This window comes from Chenopodium album, chromosome 21 (assembly GCF_948465745.1).
Source record: "Chenopodium album chromosome 21, dcCheAlbu1.1, whole genome shotgun sequence".
Taxonomy (NCBI): domain Eukaryota; kingdom Viridiplantae; phylum Streptophyta; class Magnoliopsida; order Caryophyllales; family Amaranthaceae; genus Chenopodium; species Chenopodium album.
In genome coordinates this window covers 6,324,236-6,339,601 of record NC_137854.1, presented here as the reverse complement: position 1 = coordinate 6,339,601, position 15,366 = coordinate 6,324,236, and the positions used below count along the sequence as shown (strand labels likewise).

At 32.9% G+C, this 15,366-nt stretch overlaps 1 protein-coding gene and 1 pseudogene across 1 annotated transcript; both read right to left on the bottom strand.

The window, feature by feature from the left end:
- Positions 1 to 554: 554 nt before the first annotated feature.
- On the bottom strand, positions 555 to 4,756 carry LOC145600248 (wall-associated receptor kinase-like 6; annotated as a pseudogene).
- Positions 4,757 to 7,195: 2,439 nt separating this feature from the next.
- On the bottom strand, positions 7,196 to 15,332 carry LOC145600247 (wall-associated receptor kinase-like 6). Its single transcript, XM_081656175.1, has 2 exons — positions 14,387 to 15,332; positions 7,196 to 8,575 (listed from the first exon to the last, which is right to left on the bottom strand). Exons 1-2 carry the CDS (start codon positions 15,330 to 15,332, stop codon positions 7,203 to 7,205), a joined length of 2,319 nt encoding a protein of 772 aa, XP_081512301.1. The 3' UTR covers positions 7,196 to 7,202.
- Positions 15,333 to 15,366: the final 34 nt, after the last annotated feature.

Genomic DNA, 15,366 nt, shown 5'->3' with positions numbered 1-15,366 from the left:
AAAAAAAGGAGATTTAAAAGGTGGTTATATGCAAAACGTGATATTTGCAATTATATAATTTTGTATAGAGTATTTAACCCCCAAAAAAATTAATCAAAAGATTAACAATTTATAATTTTATAGGAAAAATAACAAAAACATCTAAATGCGAGGGTGATTCAAGATCATTTGGTTGATCTTAGTATTAACAAGGGTGATTTATTTCGTTAATCATATCGATTTGCATTGTATATTGTCCAGATGGGAAGTCTCCCGTGTGCTTGGATTACCAGCGTTATAATTTGCTTTAACTTGTAAAATTGCTTGTTTCATCTTGATCGTTCTGATAGATGCGTTGGATTAAAAAACATCATATAGTGTAAATATATAAGAGAAAAGAATTCTTAACATCATTAGTTGCATTAAAAAACAGTACAAGAACTGCTATATGTGAAAAAATAAGGTACTGTAAGTCTTTAAATGATAAAGTTATGTAGATAGAGTCAACCCCTGATCAACTTATACCAAGCTAATTAAGGGTATATAACCAAACTAAACTACTGAAGATATCTATGTCATCTGGGATTAAATAATAAAGACAGTTCAGCTGATTGACAATAACGTGTATCCATACTAGAAATGGAGGCAGTTGCAACGTTTTCATTGTATGAATTAGTTGTTCCAGGCCTTCCAGCATCTAACACTTCCTCGAATTGTGAGTTGTTTTCTACTTCATCAGTTTGGGGCGACTCTTCTGTCTCTAGTACTAGTAGAACTTCTTTCATAGTGGGTCTTCTCGTACCTTTCAGATTCAAGCATCGTGTTGCAAGATCAGCAATAGTGTAAATCTCTTCCTTCGAACTTTCCTTTAGCAATTGAGGGTCAACAATGTCAAGGAATTGAGAGTTTTCCATATGAGAAAGAAACCATGACACCAAACTTCTATCTTGATCACTTATAGCACGTATTGCCTTTTGTCCAGTTATAAGTTCAACAAGTACCACACCGAAACTGTAAACATCACTCTTCTCAGTATAGTGGTTAGTTTGGAAATATTCAGGATCCAAATAACCAAATGTTCCCATAACACGAGTTGTTACATGGGTTTGATCGGAAGCCACACTTTTTGATAACCCAAAATCCGATAGCTTTGCCCTATACTTATCATCCAAGAGAATGTTGGAAGATTTGATATCCCTATGTAGTATAGGAACATAAGAAAAGGAATGTAGATAAGCAAGTGCTCCAGCTAAATCAGAAGCAATTTGGAGGCGCATTCTCCATGTGATCGGAAACTATTCATTTAGATGATGTAGATGATTGAAAAGTGTTCCATTTGGGACAAACTCATAAACAAGTAATGGAACTTCCGATTCCAAACAACATCCTAGTAACTTGACAATATTTCTATGAATTATTTGAGACATGATGACCACTTCATTAATGAAATGTGCTCGTTGGCTTTCATTCAATGTTTTATTAGACTTTTTTACGGCAACAAGTCTCCCTTCACCTAGCATTCCTTTATAAACAGTACCTTGGCCTCCTCGTCCAAGTATCCTACTCTCATTGAAGTAGTCCGTGGCTTTCTCCAACTCATCAATGGTGAAGAAATACGTTCTTTCTACAATGCGTTCATCTGATGACATACGATGTTGCAACAACAAACCACCATTTTTCTTAAAGTTTCTAGCCTTTTGCTTTATAGCCTCTTTTTTCTTGATCACTATGTATAACCACCATCCAATTGGAGGCAATAGTAGAGATCCCAAAGTAGTAGCAAGACCTTTAACTATATTCTTTTTAGAATTTGAATCTCTTTCGCAACCGCTACCGTCCTTCCAACCATTTCCATGATATCCTTTAGGACAAGTACAATAGTAGCTACCCGGAGTGTTTATACAAATATCAGAGCAAGGGGAGCTTGAAAGATTTGCACACTCATTAATATCTGCATAGATGGATTTATACAAATACCTTTAGTTCTCCCTTCATTCTAGAATAATTTACAAATTTTGGCTTTTTTTTTTTTTTTTTTTTATTTTTTATTTTTTTTATTTTTACTACAGTACATATAAAAATAAATATTATGAAATTTGACAATTACCACCGTGTGTTATGTTCATTTTAACAATTACAACCTTTTATTTTTTATTTTTATTTTTTTTTGGAAAATTACCACCTTTTATTTTCAAAAACATCAAAAGTTACCACCTTCTTGCCCTCCAATTACCACGTGACGTCATTTTGGGCTCATTCTTTCCTTTCCCTCCCTATTTTCCTCACATTTCTCAATCCTATTTGGATTCTCATCTCTCCTTTCACTTTTTCCCCCCAAATCACCAATAATTGTTCGTGAATTTTGATTTGGAGGAGTGAATTGAAGTGTTTTTGATTGTTTGGGGGAAAAAAAGTGAAAGGGGGTATGAAAATCGAGTTAGGAATGAGAAATGTGAGGGAAATAGGGAGAAAAGGGAAAGAATGAACCCAAAATGACGTCATATGGTAGTTAGGAGGCAAGAAGGTGGTAACTTTTGATGTTTTTGAAAATAGAAAGTGGTAATTTTCAAAAAAATAAAATAAAATAAAAGGTGGTAATTGCTAAAATGGACATAACAGAAGGTGGTAATTATCAAAATTTCCTAAATATTATCATTAAAATGTTGACATTGCATTGACTTTGTTAAATACAATAGGTAGTACTATAAAGTTTTTATAATACTAGTATCAATTTTATTTTAATAACGTACATATACTCTTTTTAGACTTTACACAATTAGCTAATTATGGAAAAAGAGAATTACTTTTAGGAAACTACATACTATTTTGAAGAGACTACCTCATTAGTTAGGATTATTCTAGATTAAAGTTTAGTAAAGATTAAAATGAGAAGATCATCAATTTTTCGGATTATTCTACTTATTAATTTTTCCTTTTGCTTTTACAGTCAATTATTATTGGTTAAAATTTGAAATCAAACCTTTTCATTAACAATAGGATACTGTAAGTAATACAGAGTAAGACGATAATGATAAAGAAGACAATGATGAGATGCAAGTTGCGAGATGGTGGCACGCACTTATTGACAATATTACCTTATTTAATGAAAAAATTGCACATGATTCAACATATTGTAATTAAATGAATTGCTAACCTGTTCCATTTGGCTATGTTATTTTACTCAGTATATAGTGTACTTTTTCGGGGTTTGTTTGTTTGTTTGTTTTTTTTTTGTCACTATTTATATGTTACTCCGTATTTTTTATTTAACTAGTTTTGTCCCGTGCAATGCATGGATTTATAAAGTATGATATAATAATAGTCAATTGAAATAGAATTAATTGAAATTAAATAACTTAGGTAACACTTTTTTTATTTTTAAATTTGAATTTAATAATGTCTATCCTTTAAATTTTTTTAATAGATTTTTTTTTTGTTTAATTAAAAAAAAAAAGCATTTTGGAGGGAAAATTTTTCACAAAATTATGCCAAGTGTCCCCTTTGATGATTACTTTAGTATATACTATAGATAGATATAGATTTATAAATGATATATAATTATAATAAAATAATATGTTGTTGGATTCATCAAAAAATATATATTTTTATAACACTTTTTATTATATGTAATTTTAGTTCACTAATTTTTAATTCTTAAAGTTGTGATTCGATAAATATGCAAATTAAATCCAAATAAAGTATTTTTTTTTTAAAAAAAGAGGGTATCATAAATTTTTAAAAATTCAAATGTCAGAATGAATGATGTGAATAGTGCCCAAAATCAATAAGAAAAAAATAGAAAAAAAAAAACGGAGAAAGTAGTAAGTAGTAACTGACCTGTACATCCGGGGCTAAGATAAGGATTACCCTTATAACCAGGTAGACAACTGCATCTGTACCCCCCAGAGCCACTATCAACGTCGTAGCAGCGGCTTTGATGGTGGCAAGCATAGAAGGACAAGTTTCTCTTAGCTATCTCACAACTTATATCATGAGAATAACTAAAATAATCCCAAACAAACCATTCAAGCACGACCGGAACACTGTCTCTTGTTCTATTGACGAAGTTAGGGTCACCAAGGTCATCGACACTGAACTTAAATTTACTCGGATTCCCTATGAAAGCGTAACCATATGGATTTACGCGTGACACATAGCTGTGATTGTCTAAACTCTCTAATACTAATGTGAAGTTATACAACCTCTTTGGGATAGATGTTTGGCAGCAACCAATCCCCAAACACGACCCGTTTTTCACTTCTGATAAATTGCTACACTTTACATTGCACCCCACTCCGACATAGGACGACCCCCTATAGGCATTATCGGTTTCAAGAAAACCAGAATCATCACAACCAATGATGATGAGTTTGTTTTCGGTGTCGGAATATACAAGTGGATATATGGTGAGATCTGTCTGCTCTACATACGCAGGAGTTGATTTTACTGCTACTCCATCTCGGTATAATTTAGTTGTCACAAAGCTCTTAACAAGCATCTGCCCGGCGGTAATGTTTATGTTCAGAACCTCAATGTTACTGCCGGCCAAGAAGGGTTTTGGAGGGTCATTGCCGGAACTACGATTGCAATCGATTATGAATGACTCCCTAAGAGAACAAGCGCGGCCGATACCAAACGGATAGTAAATCGTTACGTTGCCACACCTAGGTTGGCAACCGGGCTTGGCGATTTTGGTGGCCAAAGTGGTGATACTAAGGCTAGCTAAACACAACCATAGCAGTGGTAAAAGAAGATACAAGCTTTGTACCTTAAACATTTTTATCATTTTATCTTTTGGGTTATAATTTGTGGTTTATGATATGTTAATAAGGTTGATTGTGAAATATACCTAGACGCATGAAGTTTTAAAATACTCATTTATTTAATCAAGATGCTATAATAATTGAGATTGACTTTAGTCAACCAAGGGATAATGTGGACATTTTGGAGAGGAGATAAGTGTTCATATTGATGAATCTCTCACTTTTCAATTTTTATTTCTTATTACTCGTGTGTATCCAACGCATAGCTCATCACTAGTTCACTACAATGCGAATATTGTATTGGTCACATCTTTTTTAATTTAATTTGGCGTTAACGTTGGCTACTTTTTCCTCGTGATAAAGGCAATTGACCGCACATGGCTCTTGAAATTTGTGAATTAATAGTTAAATAAATCGTTGGGTTATGTGATGTTATTTTAATCTTACTTGTCTTATTTTCACCAATATAATCATACCTTTTTTTTTTTTTTTGGTTAACAAAAAAAACAACCAATATAATCATACACAATTAGTAATCGGCCACTTTTAAAATATTGTACACGTTCATATGAATCATATAAATCAATAAATGATATCAATATTAAAATTTTTAGACTTACCTTGTTATAGAGATACCTTGAAATGATGCTAAACATAAGGTATTTGGTAGTATTATACTTAAACTTATTGTTATGGACGAGGCCGTAATAACAAATGGGTTCAAGATAGTAATACCTGAACTAGAAGTAGCAAATAAAAGATTATGATTACAGAAGTGAACTAGATTTTTTTTTTTTTTTTGGGTATTCATCCCAAGTCCCACATGGAAGAAACAAGGAAGAAAAGACTTTCTTATAAGTGAGTACACACTCCTAATAGTATGAGGCCTTTTGGGAAGGTGCCCAACAACAAATCCATGCGGGCTAGTCCCAAAGCGGACAATATCATACTAGTGGGTGTGTGAATGTGTGCGACGACCCCAACATACTAGGTTGAAAATGTATGAGTCACCAAATAAATTACTGTTTCTACACTACATTTTTCCTCCTCCTTTCAATTCTAAGGAGTCACAAAGCGGTTGTTTTTAAAATTTATTTTCTTACTTTACTTTAATTTTATAGTAACAAAAACTCAAATGAAAAAGTAAAGAACATAATTGGCTAGTGTGATAGTGTATGTTGCCTGCCTTAAGCCCTCAACAACTACTTAAGTGATTGTTCAACTTAAGGATTAACGCTAGCATTATAATACTTCTTTTATTTCTTTAGGTTTCGCCCTTTATTAGGTTGATGTGATGGACTGATGGTAAATTTTTACTATTATAAATAGTTAAATGTGTTACTTTATAACGTATCCAAATGTGCATATTCATCCCATCAACGTTTTATCATATTAAACCATACAATATCAAACATATTGGGACAGTCAAATAAATGCGTTGGAAACCTTGAAAAAAAAAGGTGTAACGATATAAGAGAAAAGAAAGTAGTTCTAAACATAATTAGGGACAATTTTCAAATGGCTACAATAAAATTGTGGCCATTGTAACAAGTGAATCTTAGCCCTCCAATTTATAAAATTCATCCTATCCATCCATCTAGTTGACTTAAAATAGAATAAAAAGTCAATTTCTATATACAAAAATCTATATAGAACATTTAATCAAAATATAAGTACATCGTATCCAAAAAAAATTACAATTAGTTATAAGATTTCGAATTAAAAATCTGATATGAAAAAGATTTCAATTTCTTTTAATACTGTAAAATCTAATCACATGATAAAACCTATGGTATATATCTTATTGGATGATTTTTAATTTTTTTTTTTTTTTCAAATAATTGATTTCTTGAAATTAGAGATTGACATGAGACATATCTTACATTGATTACTTCATCTTCTTCGCCTTTTTTTTTTCTGGAGGATAATTGATTTTTGTAAGGATTTTGTAATAATGTAGAGACTAGAGTACTACATACCGAGTATAGTTATTGTTGATAAACTAAAATTAAATGTTGGTTTTTAATGGATATTGGAGAATCCTTTGAACTTAGAAATGGATGGTATAGACGTTAATGGCAAAATTTAGTTTCAGAAACCGATCAAAAAACTGTTTTTTTTTTTTTAACTATTTTAATCAATCTAGTTTTTTTATTTTTTAATTTTATTATTATTTTTTTTAAATTTAATTTTTTATTAAGTTAAGTGGATGGATGGACAAGATTGATCATTAAAAATAAATGGTCAAGATTAAAACTAATTACAATAGCTACAATTTTATTGTGGCCATTGAATAGTCTTCCCATAATTAGTTGCATTCAAAATAGTACAAGACCCGAGCATAAAATCCCAAGTATCTGATATTTGAAAAATTAAAGTACTAAATTTTTATACATAACGTTATTTAGAGTCAATCCCTGATCTATAGCAAGGATATATTAACTACTGAAGGTACCTACATCATCTGGGATTGAATAATAAAGACAGTTCAGCTGATTGACAATAACGTGTATCCATACTAGATATGGAGGCAGTTGCAACGTTTTCATTGCATGAATTAGTTGTTCCAGGCCTTCCAGCATCTAACACTTGCTCGAATTGTGAGTTGTTTTCTACTGCATCAGTTTGGGGCGACTCTTTTGTCTCTAGTACTAGTAGAACTTCTTTCATAGTGGGTCTTCTCGTACCTTTCGGATTCAAGCATCGTGTTGCAAGATCAGCAATAGTGTAAATCTCTTCCTTCGAACTTTCCTTTAGCAATTGAGGGTCAACAATGTCAAGGAATTGAGAGTTTTCCATATGAGAAAGAAACCATGACACCAAACTTCTATCTTGATCACATATAGCACGTATTGCCTTTTGTCCGGTTAAAAGTTCAACAAGGACCACACCAAAACTATAAACATCACTCTTATCAGTATAGTGGTTAGTTTGGAAATATTCAGGATCCAAATAACCAAATGTTCCCATAACACGAGTTGTTATATGGGTTTGATCGTCAGCCACACTTTTTGATAACCCAAAATCCGATAGCTTTGCCCTATACTTATCATCCAAGAGAATGTTGGAAGATTTGATGTCCCTATGTAGTATAGGAACATAAGAAAAGGAATGTAGATAAGCAAGTGCTCCAGCTAAATCAGAAGCAATTTGGAGGCGCATTCTCCATGTGATCGGAAACTCTTCATTTAGATGATGTAGATGATTGAAAAGTGTTTCATTTTGGACAAACTCATAAACCAATAATGGCACTTCTGATTCCAAACAACATCCTAGTAACCTGACTATATTCCTATGAATTATTTGAGACATGATAACAACTTCATTAATGAAATGTGCTCGTTGGCTTTCATTCAATGTCTTAGACTTTTTTACGGCAACAAGTCTCCCTTCACCTAGCATTCCCTTATAAACAGTACCTTGCCCTCCTTGTCCAAGTATCCTGTTCTCATTAAAGTGGTCTGTGGCTTTCTCCAACTCATCAACGGTGAAGAAAAATGTTCTTTCTACAATGCGTTCATCAGACGACATACGATGTTGCAACAACTGACCACCATTTTTCTTGAAGTTTCTAGCCTTTTGCTTTATAGCCTCTCTTTTTTTTATCACTATGTATAACCACCATCCAACTGGAGGCAATAGTAGAGATCCCAAAGTTACAGCAAAACCTATAACTATATTCTTTTTAGAATTTGAATCTCTTACACAACTAGTTCCATCCTTCCGACCATTTCCATGATATCCTTTAGGACAAGCACAATAGTAGCTACCCGGAGTGTTTATACAGATTTTAGAGCAAGGGGAGCTTGAAAGATTTGCACACTCATCAATATCTGCATAGATGATTTTATAAAACTACCTTTAATTCTCCCTTCATTCTAGAATAATTGATATTTTGCCTTTTAATTTCTTTTACTATAATAACATATAAAAACACATACGGAGTATTATCGTTGAAATGTTAACATTTTTAATACACAAGATAATACTTTAAAGTTTTCATATTTTTTTTTAATTTTTTTTTTATTATATAATGTGCATATACGCTTTCTAGATTTTAACACAATTAGCTAATGCAAAAAGAGAATTACTTTAATGAGAACTACATACTTTTAGAAAATTGCTTATTTTTAGGAAACTAAATACTTAAAGAATAATTTTAAATACTAAAAAAACAAGAAATAATGTGCACTTAATTTCAAATAATTTCTTCTAGGTTTGAATATATTATAAAAATTGTGAATTTAAGAAAAAATAAAGTTTAATTACATATTAGAACAACGTTTTTTTTTTTGTGTAACCAGCCACACCGTGCAACAAGCTAACATAAATAATACACCAAAACATTGATTGATCGAGTAATCCCTGACTTATATAGTAACCTTTGACCTAGTAACCCTTAACGGATCGAGTAACCCTGACTATACCCTATGGCAAACCATATATAAATATTTGTGATTAGAATAATCATCTTATTCATTAAAAAGATTGTCCAAGATATAAGATATCCTCTTAATTTGATAAAACATACAAGTAGAGTGTAGAAATTCCATAATACTCATAGTCGAGAATCCATTCATATTACTTTTCATTTATACTACTTTTTCAGTCTATAAATTATTTATTTAAAATTTTAAATTAAACCTTTTTATTATAGGATAATTAATATGATAATACAATAATGATAAAGAAGATAAAATAGGGTTAAAAAAAATGAGATGCATGCAAGGTGCGAGATGGTGGCGCTTTTTTTTTATGAGGAATGGTGGCACGCACTTAATGACAAATTAGGTTAGTTTTTGTGCTATGCACGGTATTATTAATATTCATTATTAAAGTATTATTAATTATGATTAGTTTATTATAAACAAAATATAAAAAAAATCTAAAAACATTGTTAACAGAATTTGATCAAAATAAAGGATTTCGAAAGATATGTTAGATATAAAATGATCAATGTGTTATAAAATTACAAAATTTGTGAAATAATATTTAAATATTGAAATGTATGAAACAAATTTTATTGCTTTATGTAGGACAGTTTGTATTACGATGCCTTTTTGGTGCAGCAGGCCACACCCCATGTGGCCTCCTGCAAGTCAGCAAAAATAATGGGAGTTACTGGTATTGTCAGGGTTACTTGTATTTTTCAGATGTTACTTCTTTTTTTTTTTTTTTTTTTTTTTTTTCAAGAGTTACTTGTATGTTTATTTATTTAGGGGTTATTTATATTTTTTTTCTTCAAAAGTTACTTGTATGAATTACTTATTTAGGGGTTACTTGTATCATTAAGGGGTTACTCGTTTTATTTTTTTCAAGAGTTACTGATTACTTGTATTTTTTAGGGGTTACCTGTTTTTTTTAAGGGGTTACTTGTATGGATTACTTATTCAGGGGTTATTTGTATGATTAATTATTCAAGGGTTACTTATTTGAGTTACGTTACTAGCTTATATAAGTGTTACTTGTATGCACGGGTTACTTGTATGAGTTACTTATTCAAGGTTACTTGTTCAAGGGTTGTTTGTGCGTATGCCCTATACCAAACCAGTAACACCCTACAAGTAACCCCGACCAAAATTAGTAACACCCTACAAGTAACCCCTGACCAAAACCAGTGACATCGTACAAGTAACTCTTGAAAAAAAAAATTGTATTCTGGGTTACTTGTTTCTGGAGTTACTTGTAGGTGTTACTTGTATTCTGGGATTATTTGTATGGAACACTTGAATGAGTTGAGTAATCGCCCCAGACCAAAATCTCGTACCAAACCAATAACACCCTACAAGTAACCCCTGACCAAAACTAGTAACACCAAAACAAGTAACCCCATAATACAAATAATACCTACAAGTAACCTCTGACCAAAACCAGTAACACCCATACAAGTAACCCCGGAATACAGGTAACACCTACAAGTAACCCCTGAAAAAACCAGTAACACCCATACAAGTAACCCCAGAAACAAGTAACACCATACAAGTAACCCCTGTCGCACCATGTGGCCAGCCGCATACAAGATTTGTAAATATTTTGGAGATTTTTTTTATTTTTATAAGAAGCATTGGAAGAAAGAAAAAGATTGAGAATGAGGAAGAAAATATTAATAATAACAATTTACTATAGTTAAATTTTACAAAATAATGGTTTGTTATTTTAATATTTTTACATATGTTTAATTTGGAGGTATTTTCATATTAACATATTAATATTTTAGTATTTTAATAGATTTGAGTAAAATAATTTAAATGTAGTAGATTTATTATGGTGACTAATCAATGACTATATAGACAAATATTTTTAGGTTAAAAAATAATATGAATATTTTTTTTTTGGAAAAATTAAAAATAATAATCCCAACTTTCATCAATTTTGCTACAATAATCCAAACTTTGGATTATTCTGGAATAATCCGAACTTTGGGGGGTATTTTTTTTCTTCAATCCCAAACCGGTCAACAAAAGTCAATGTCCTGTTATATCAGGTCATTTGACACGTGTTAAGCCCTGATTGGTCCAAAAAAACAAAAAATAAAATTAAAAAAACGTAAAAACCCAAAAACCCACCACCAGTCAGCCTCTTCTACCCCCACCAGCCACCCTAACCACCACTTGACGGCCAACCTGCCGCCCCTTTGTTGCCGACCAGCCGCGTGAAACAACCTCCACCACGTCTCCGTCTTCCTCCTTCCCCAAAACAACCCCCAATCCCCACGAAACCACCTACCCGAAACCCCAAATCCACCAACGAAACCCTAAATCCACCAACCAAACCTCTCCCCAACGCCAAAAACCCCCAATCATTCCTCCCACCACCCCGAAACCCTAAGCGGCTAGGGTTTTCGACGGTGGGGAGGAGTTTTTGGGGGTTTTCGAGAATGGGAGACTGGATTTAAGCCGCGAATTCGAGTGGAGGAGATTGGGGGAAAGGAGAAACGACGAGGGGGAAGGGGGAAACCGGCACAAGGGTAGGGGAAAGAGGAAACCGGCGCAGGGGGAGGGATTTAGCGCCGCCGTTTAGGGTTAGACTGGTGGTTTTGGGGGTCGGCTGGTGGTTTTTGAGGGTGGCTGATATTTTGGGGGTGGTTTTGGGGGTTAGATTGGTGGTTTTGGGGGTGGCTGTTATTTTTGGGGTTGGTTAGTTTATTTATTTATTTTTTTTAGAAATTGTTTTAGCCAATTCAGTTGTGACACGTGTCACTTTAAAAAGTAAAAAAAAAAAATTAACCTATTCAACCGGTTACAGATTTTTGGGATTGAAGAAAAAGAGAAACCCTTAAAGTTTGGATTATTCCAAAATAATCTAAAGTTGTGATTATTGTAGCAAAATTGATGAAAGTTGGGATTATTATTTCTAATTTTTCCTTTTTTTTCTAATGTATTGCAAATTATGTAAAAAAAAATTTTTATACCTATAAATATTTGTCCTAAGGATATGTCAATTAAGTTATTATATTGTACAAGATAAGGGAATTATTTTTGTACAAGATTTTGTTTCTTCAATAGAATTTTATTAAGCAAAAGCGGAAAAAAAAAAACTAAGGACACATCAAGAAATGACATGTGTCATTGCTGGTGTGTTTTTTAGTATATAGTTTTTTATTGATTGATTGCACATGAATCCAATATATGGCTATGTAATTTTTATATAGTACTCTCTTCTTTTTGGTTTTAAAAAAAAGTACTCTCTTTTTTTTTATCTGTTTTTTTTTTATTTTTAATATATGTTATACTTGAAAATTTAATATGTTAATAAAATTTAATATGTTAAAAAGTTTGACGTAATTTTTTTTTTATTTTTAATGTATGTGTTATACTTGAAAATTTAATATGTTATAAAGTTTGAAATTTGATAGTGCTATCCATGTTATTTTATATAGTACTCTCTCCTTTTTGGTTGCAAAATATTTTTTTAAAGAAATTATAATACTCCTTTTTTTTCATTATTATAATTTATATTTGAACTTTTAATATACTCGCTTAATTTTTAAATACTTCCTCTACTTTCATTTTCGGTCGTTTTTGAATACTAGCTCCATTTTCTTATTTTACTTGAAAGCTTTAACAATATTTAATTCTTTTCTCTCGGCAGTGGAATCAACATAAATCATATTTTATTAATTTCGTATTCTCTCTCCTCCAATTCTAACAACTAATTTTGCTTTTTACAATTTTTTGTTCATCTACCTACCCTACTACATTTATATGTTATCACTTCATCCAATTTCTCCTAAAACTTCGCCTCTATTTCTACAAATGAAGCAAGTATTTAAAAATGGAGGGAGCAACTGTCAATTCGAGTAAACGGGTCGGGTATAGGTCAGATTAGTGTGGGTCACGTCAATTCGGGTCGGGTCTATTCACGTTAATGTCGAAACCTATGCGGATCGGGTTTGGGTTAGGTCATGCTTGAGTTGGGTCATGCATCTTATCGGATTTGAGTCGGGTTTAGGTCGGGTCAATAAGTCAATAACAAGTCGGGTTACATTCAGGTCGAGTGAATAATAGACCGGGTTTAATTTGGATTTTAATAGGTTAAAATGAGTTAAGGTCATTCTCGGATTCGGTTCAAGTCAATAGTTTGTGGGCTATAATGAGGTTAGGTCTTATCCAGATCTGGTCATGTTCGAGTTCGGGTATTACATAGTGGGTTAATCTGGGTCGTGTGAGATATTGGCTTTTACTTTTAGCGAGCATCCGTTTCATCGTCATGTAATTTTGGAGTTCTTTGCTCAACACTGATTGGTACTAAATAATTGCTTCAAACTTTAAAGTATTATTTAGATTTACAAAGTTATTGACTTTACGAGTAATTTTTAATTCTTATTTGCGCGGCAAACATCATTAACTTAGTAGAAATAATTTAGAAAGGACTATGTAACCACGAATATGTATATAACTATATAGTAATAAGGTTGTTTCAGGTCAATAACAGGTCATGTTGAGTTTGAAATGGGTTAAGAACAAGTCGTGTTGATTTCGGGTACAGTTAGTAATAAATCGGGTTGAATTATGGTTGGGTAAATTCAAGTTTTGACGGGTTAAAACAACCTTTGGTCAATCTCGGTTTAGGTTGGGTCCGATCCAGGTCAATAATTTACGGGTAATATTTAGGTCTGGTCATCTCCAGGCTAGTTCATATTCGAATTCAGGTCTCAAATACTCGGGTTAACTTGAATCTAGCTATGGTTGATTTCAGGTCGGGTCATATCGGGTTTGGGTCACCATTTTCCCAGTTTCAAAATGAGTGTTTAATAATCGGGTTCGAGTAAATTTTTTGGACCGGGTCGATTGCATATCGAGTCAAAGAGGGCCACATTTTATAGGGTCTATATCGGGTCGGGCCAATGCGAGTCAAAGAGGGCCACATTATCATTGGACTACCCTACCCATTTACCCAATAAACAATTGTACTCTAGTCACAATGTCCACTTTTATACTAGTAAAAAAAATTTCAATTTTCACTAATAAATAATTACAGATATTGATTATTAAATTCGTGCCTTGACATGTATCAAAAAAAAATAAAAATTGGAGGGAATATGTTACTATTTCAAAAATAAAATTTCAAATGTTAAAGAGTGAATTGTGCCTAAATCAATATGATACAATTAAAAAACAAGATAGTAGTAAGTAGTAACTGACCTATACATCCGGGACTAAGATAAGGATTACCCTTGTAACCTGGTAGACAACTGCATCTGTACCCCGCAGCAGTGCCACTGTCAACATCGTAGCATTGGCTTTGATTGTGGCAAGCATAGAAGGACAAGTTAAACCTAGCAAAATGACAACCAACATCATGAAAATAATCATCATAATCCCAAACAAACCATTCGAGCACGACCGGAACGCTGTCTCTTGTTCTATTGACGAAGTTAGGGTCACCAAGGTCGGCGACACTGAAGTTGAATTTACTCGGATTCCCTATGAAAGCATGGCCATATGAATTTTTGTGAGACAAATTACTGTGAATGTTTAAACTCTCTAATACTAAGGTGAAGTTATACAACCTCTTTGGGATAAATGTTGTGCAGCAACCAATCCCTGAACACGACCCGTTTATTACTACTGATAAATTGCTACACCGTACACTGCACCCCCTTCCGAGAGAAGGCACCCCTCTATAGGTACTATCGGAAACAAAATAACCATAATCATTACAACCAGTGACGATGAGCTGGTTTTCGGTATCGGAATATATAAGTGGATACTTGGTTAGATCTGTTTGCTTAACCTGCAGAAAAGTTGATTCTTCTACTAATACTCCATCTCGGTAGAATGTAGTTGCCACAAAGCTCTTAACAAGCATTTGGCCGGCGGTAATGTTTATTTTCAGGACCTCAATGTTACTGCCGGCCAAGAAGGGTTTTGGAGGGTCATTGCCAGAACTAGTATTGCAATCTATTATGAAAGACTTCCTAAGAGAACATGCGCGGCCTATACCAAACGGATAGTAAATCGTTACGTTCCCACAGCTAGGTTGGCAACCGGGCTTGGCGATTTTGGTGGCCAAAGTGGTGTTAGTAACACTAGCTAACCTCAACCATAGAAGCGGTAAGAGGAGATACAAGCCTCGTACCTCAAACATTTTTATTTTTTGGGTTTATGATATGTTAATAAGG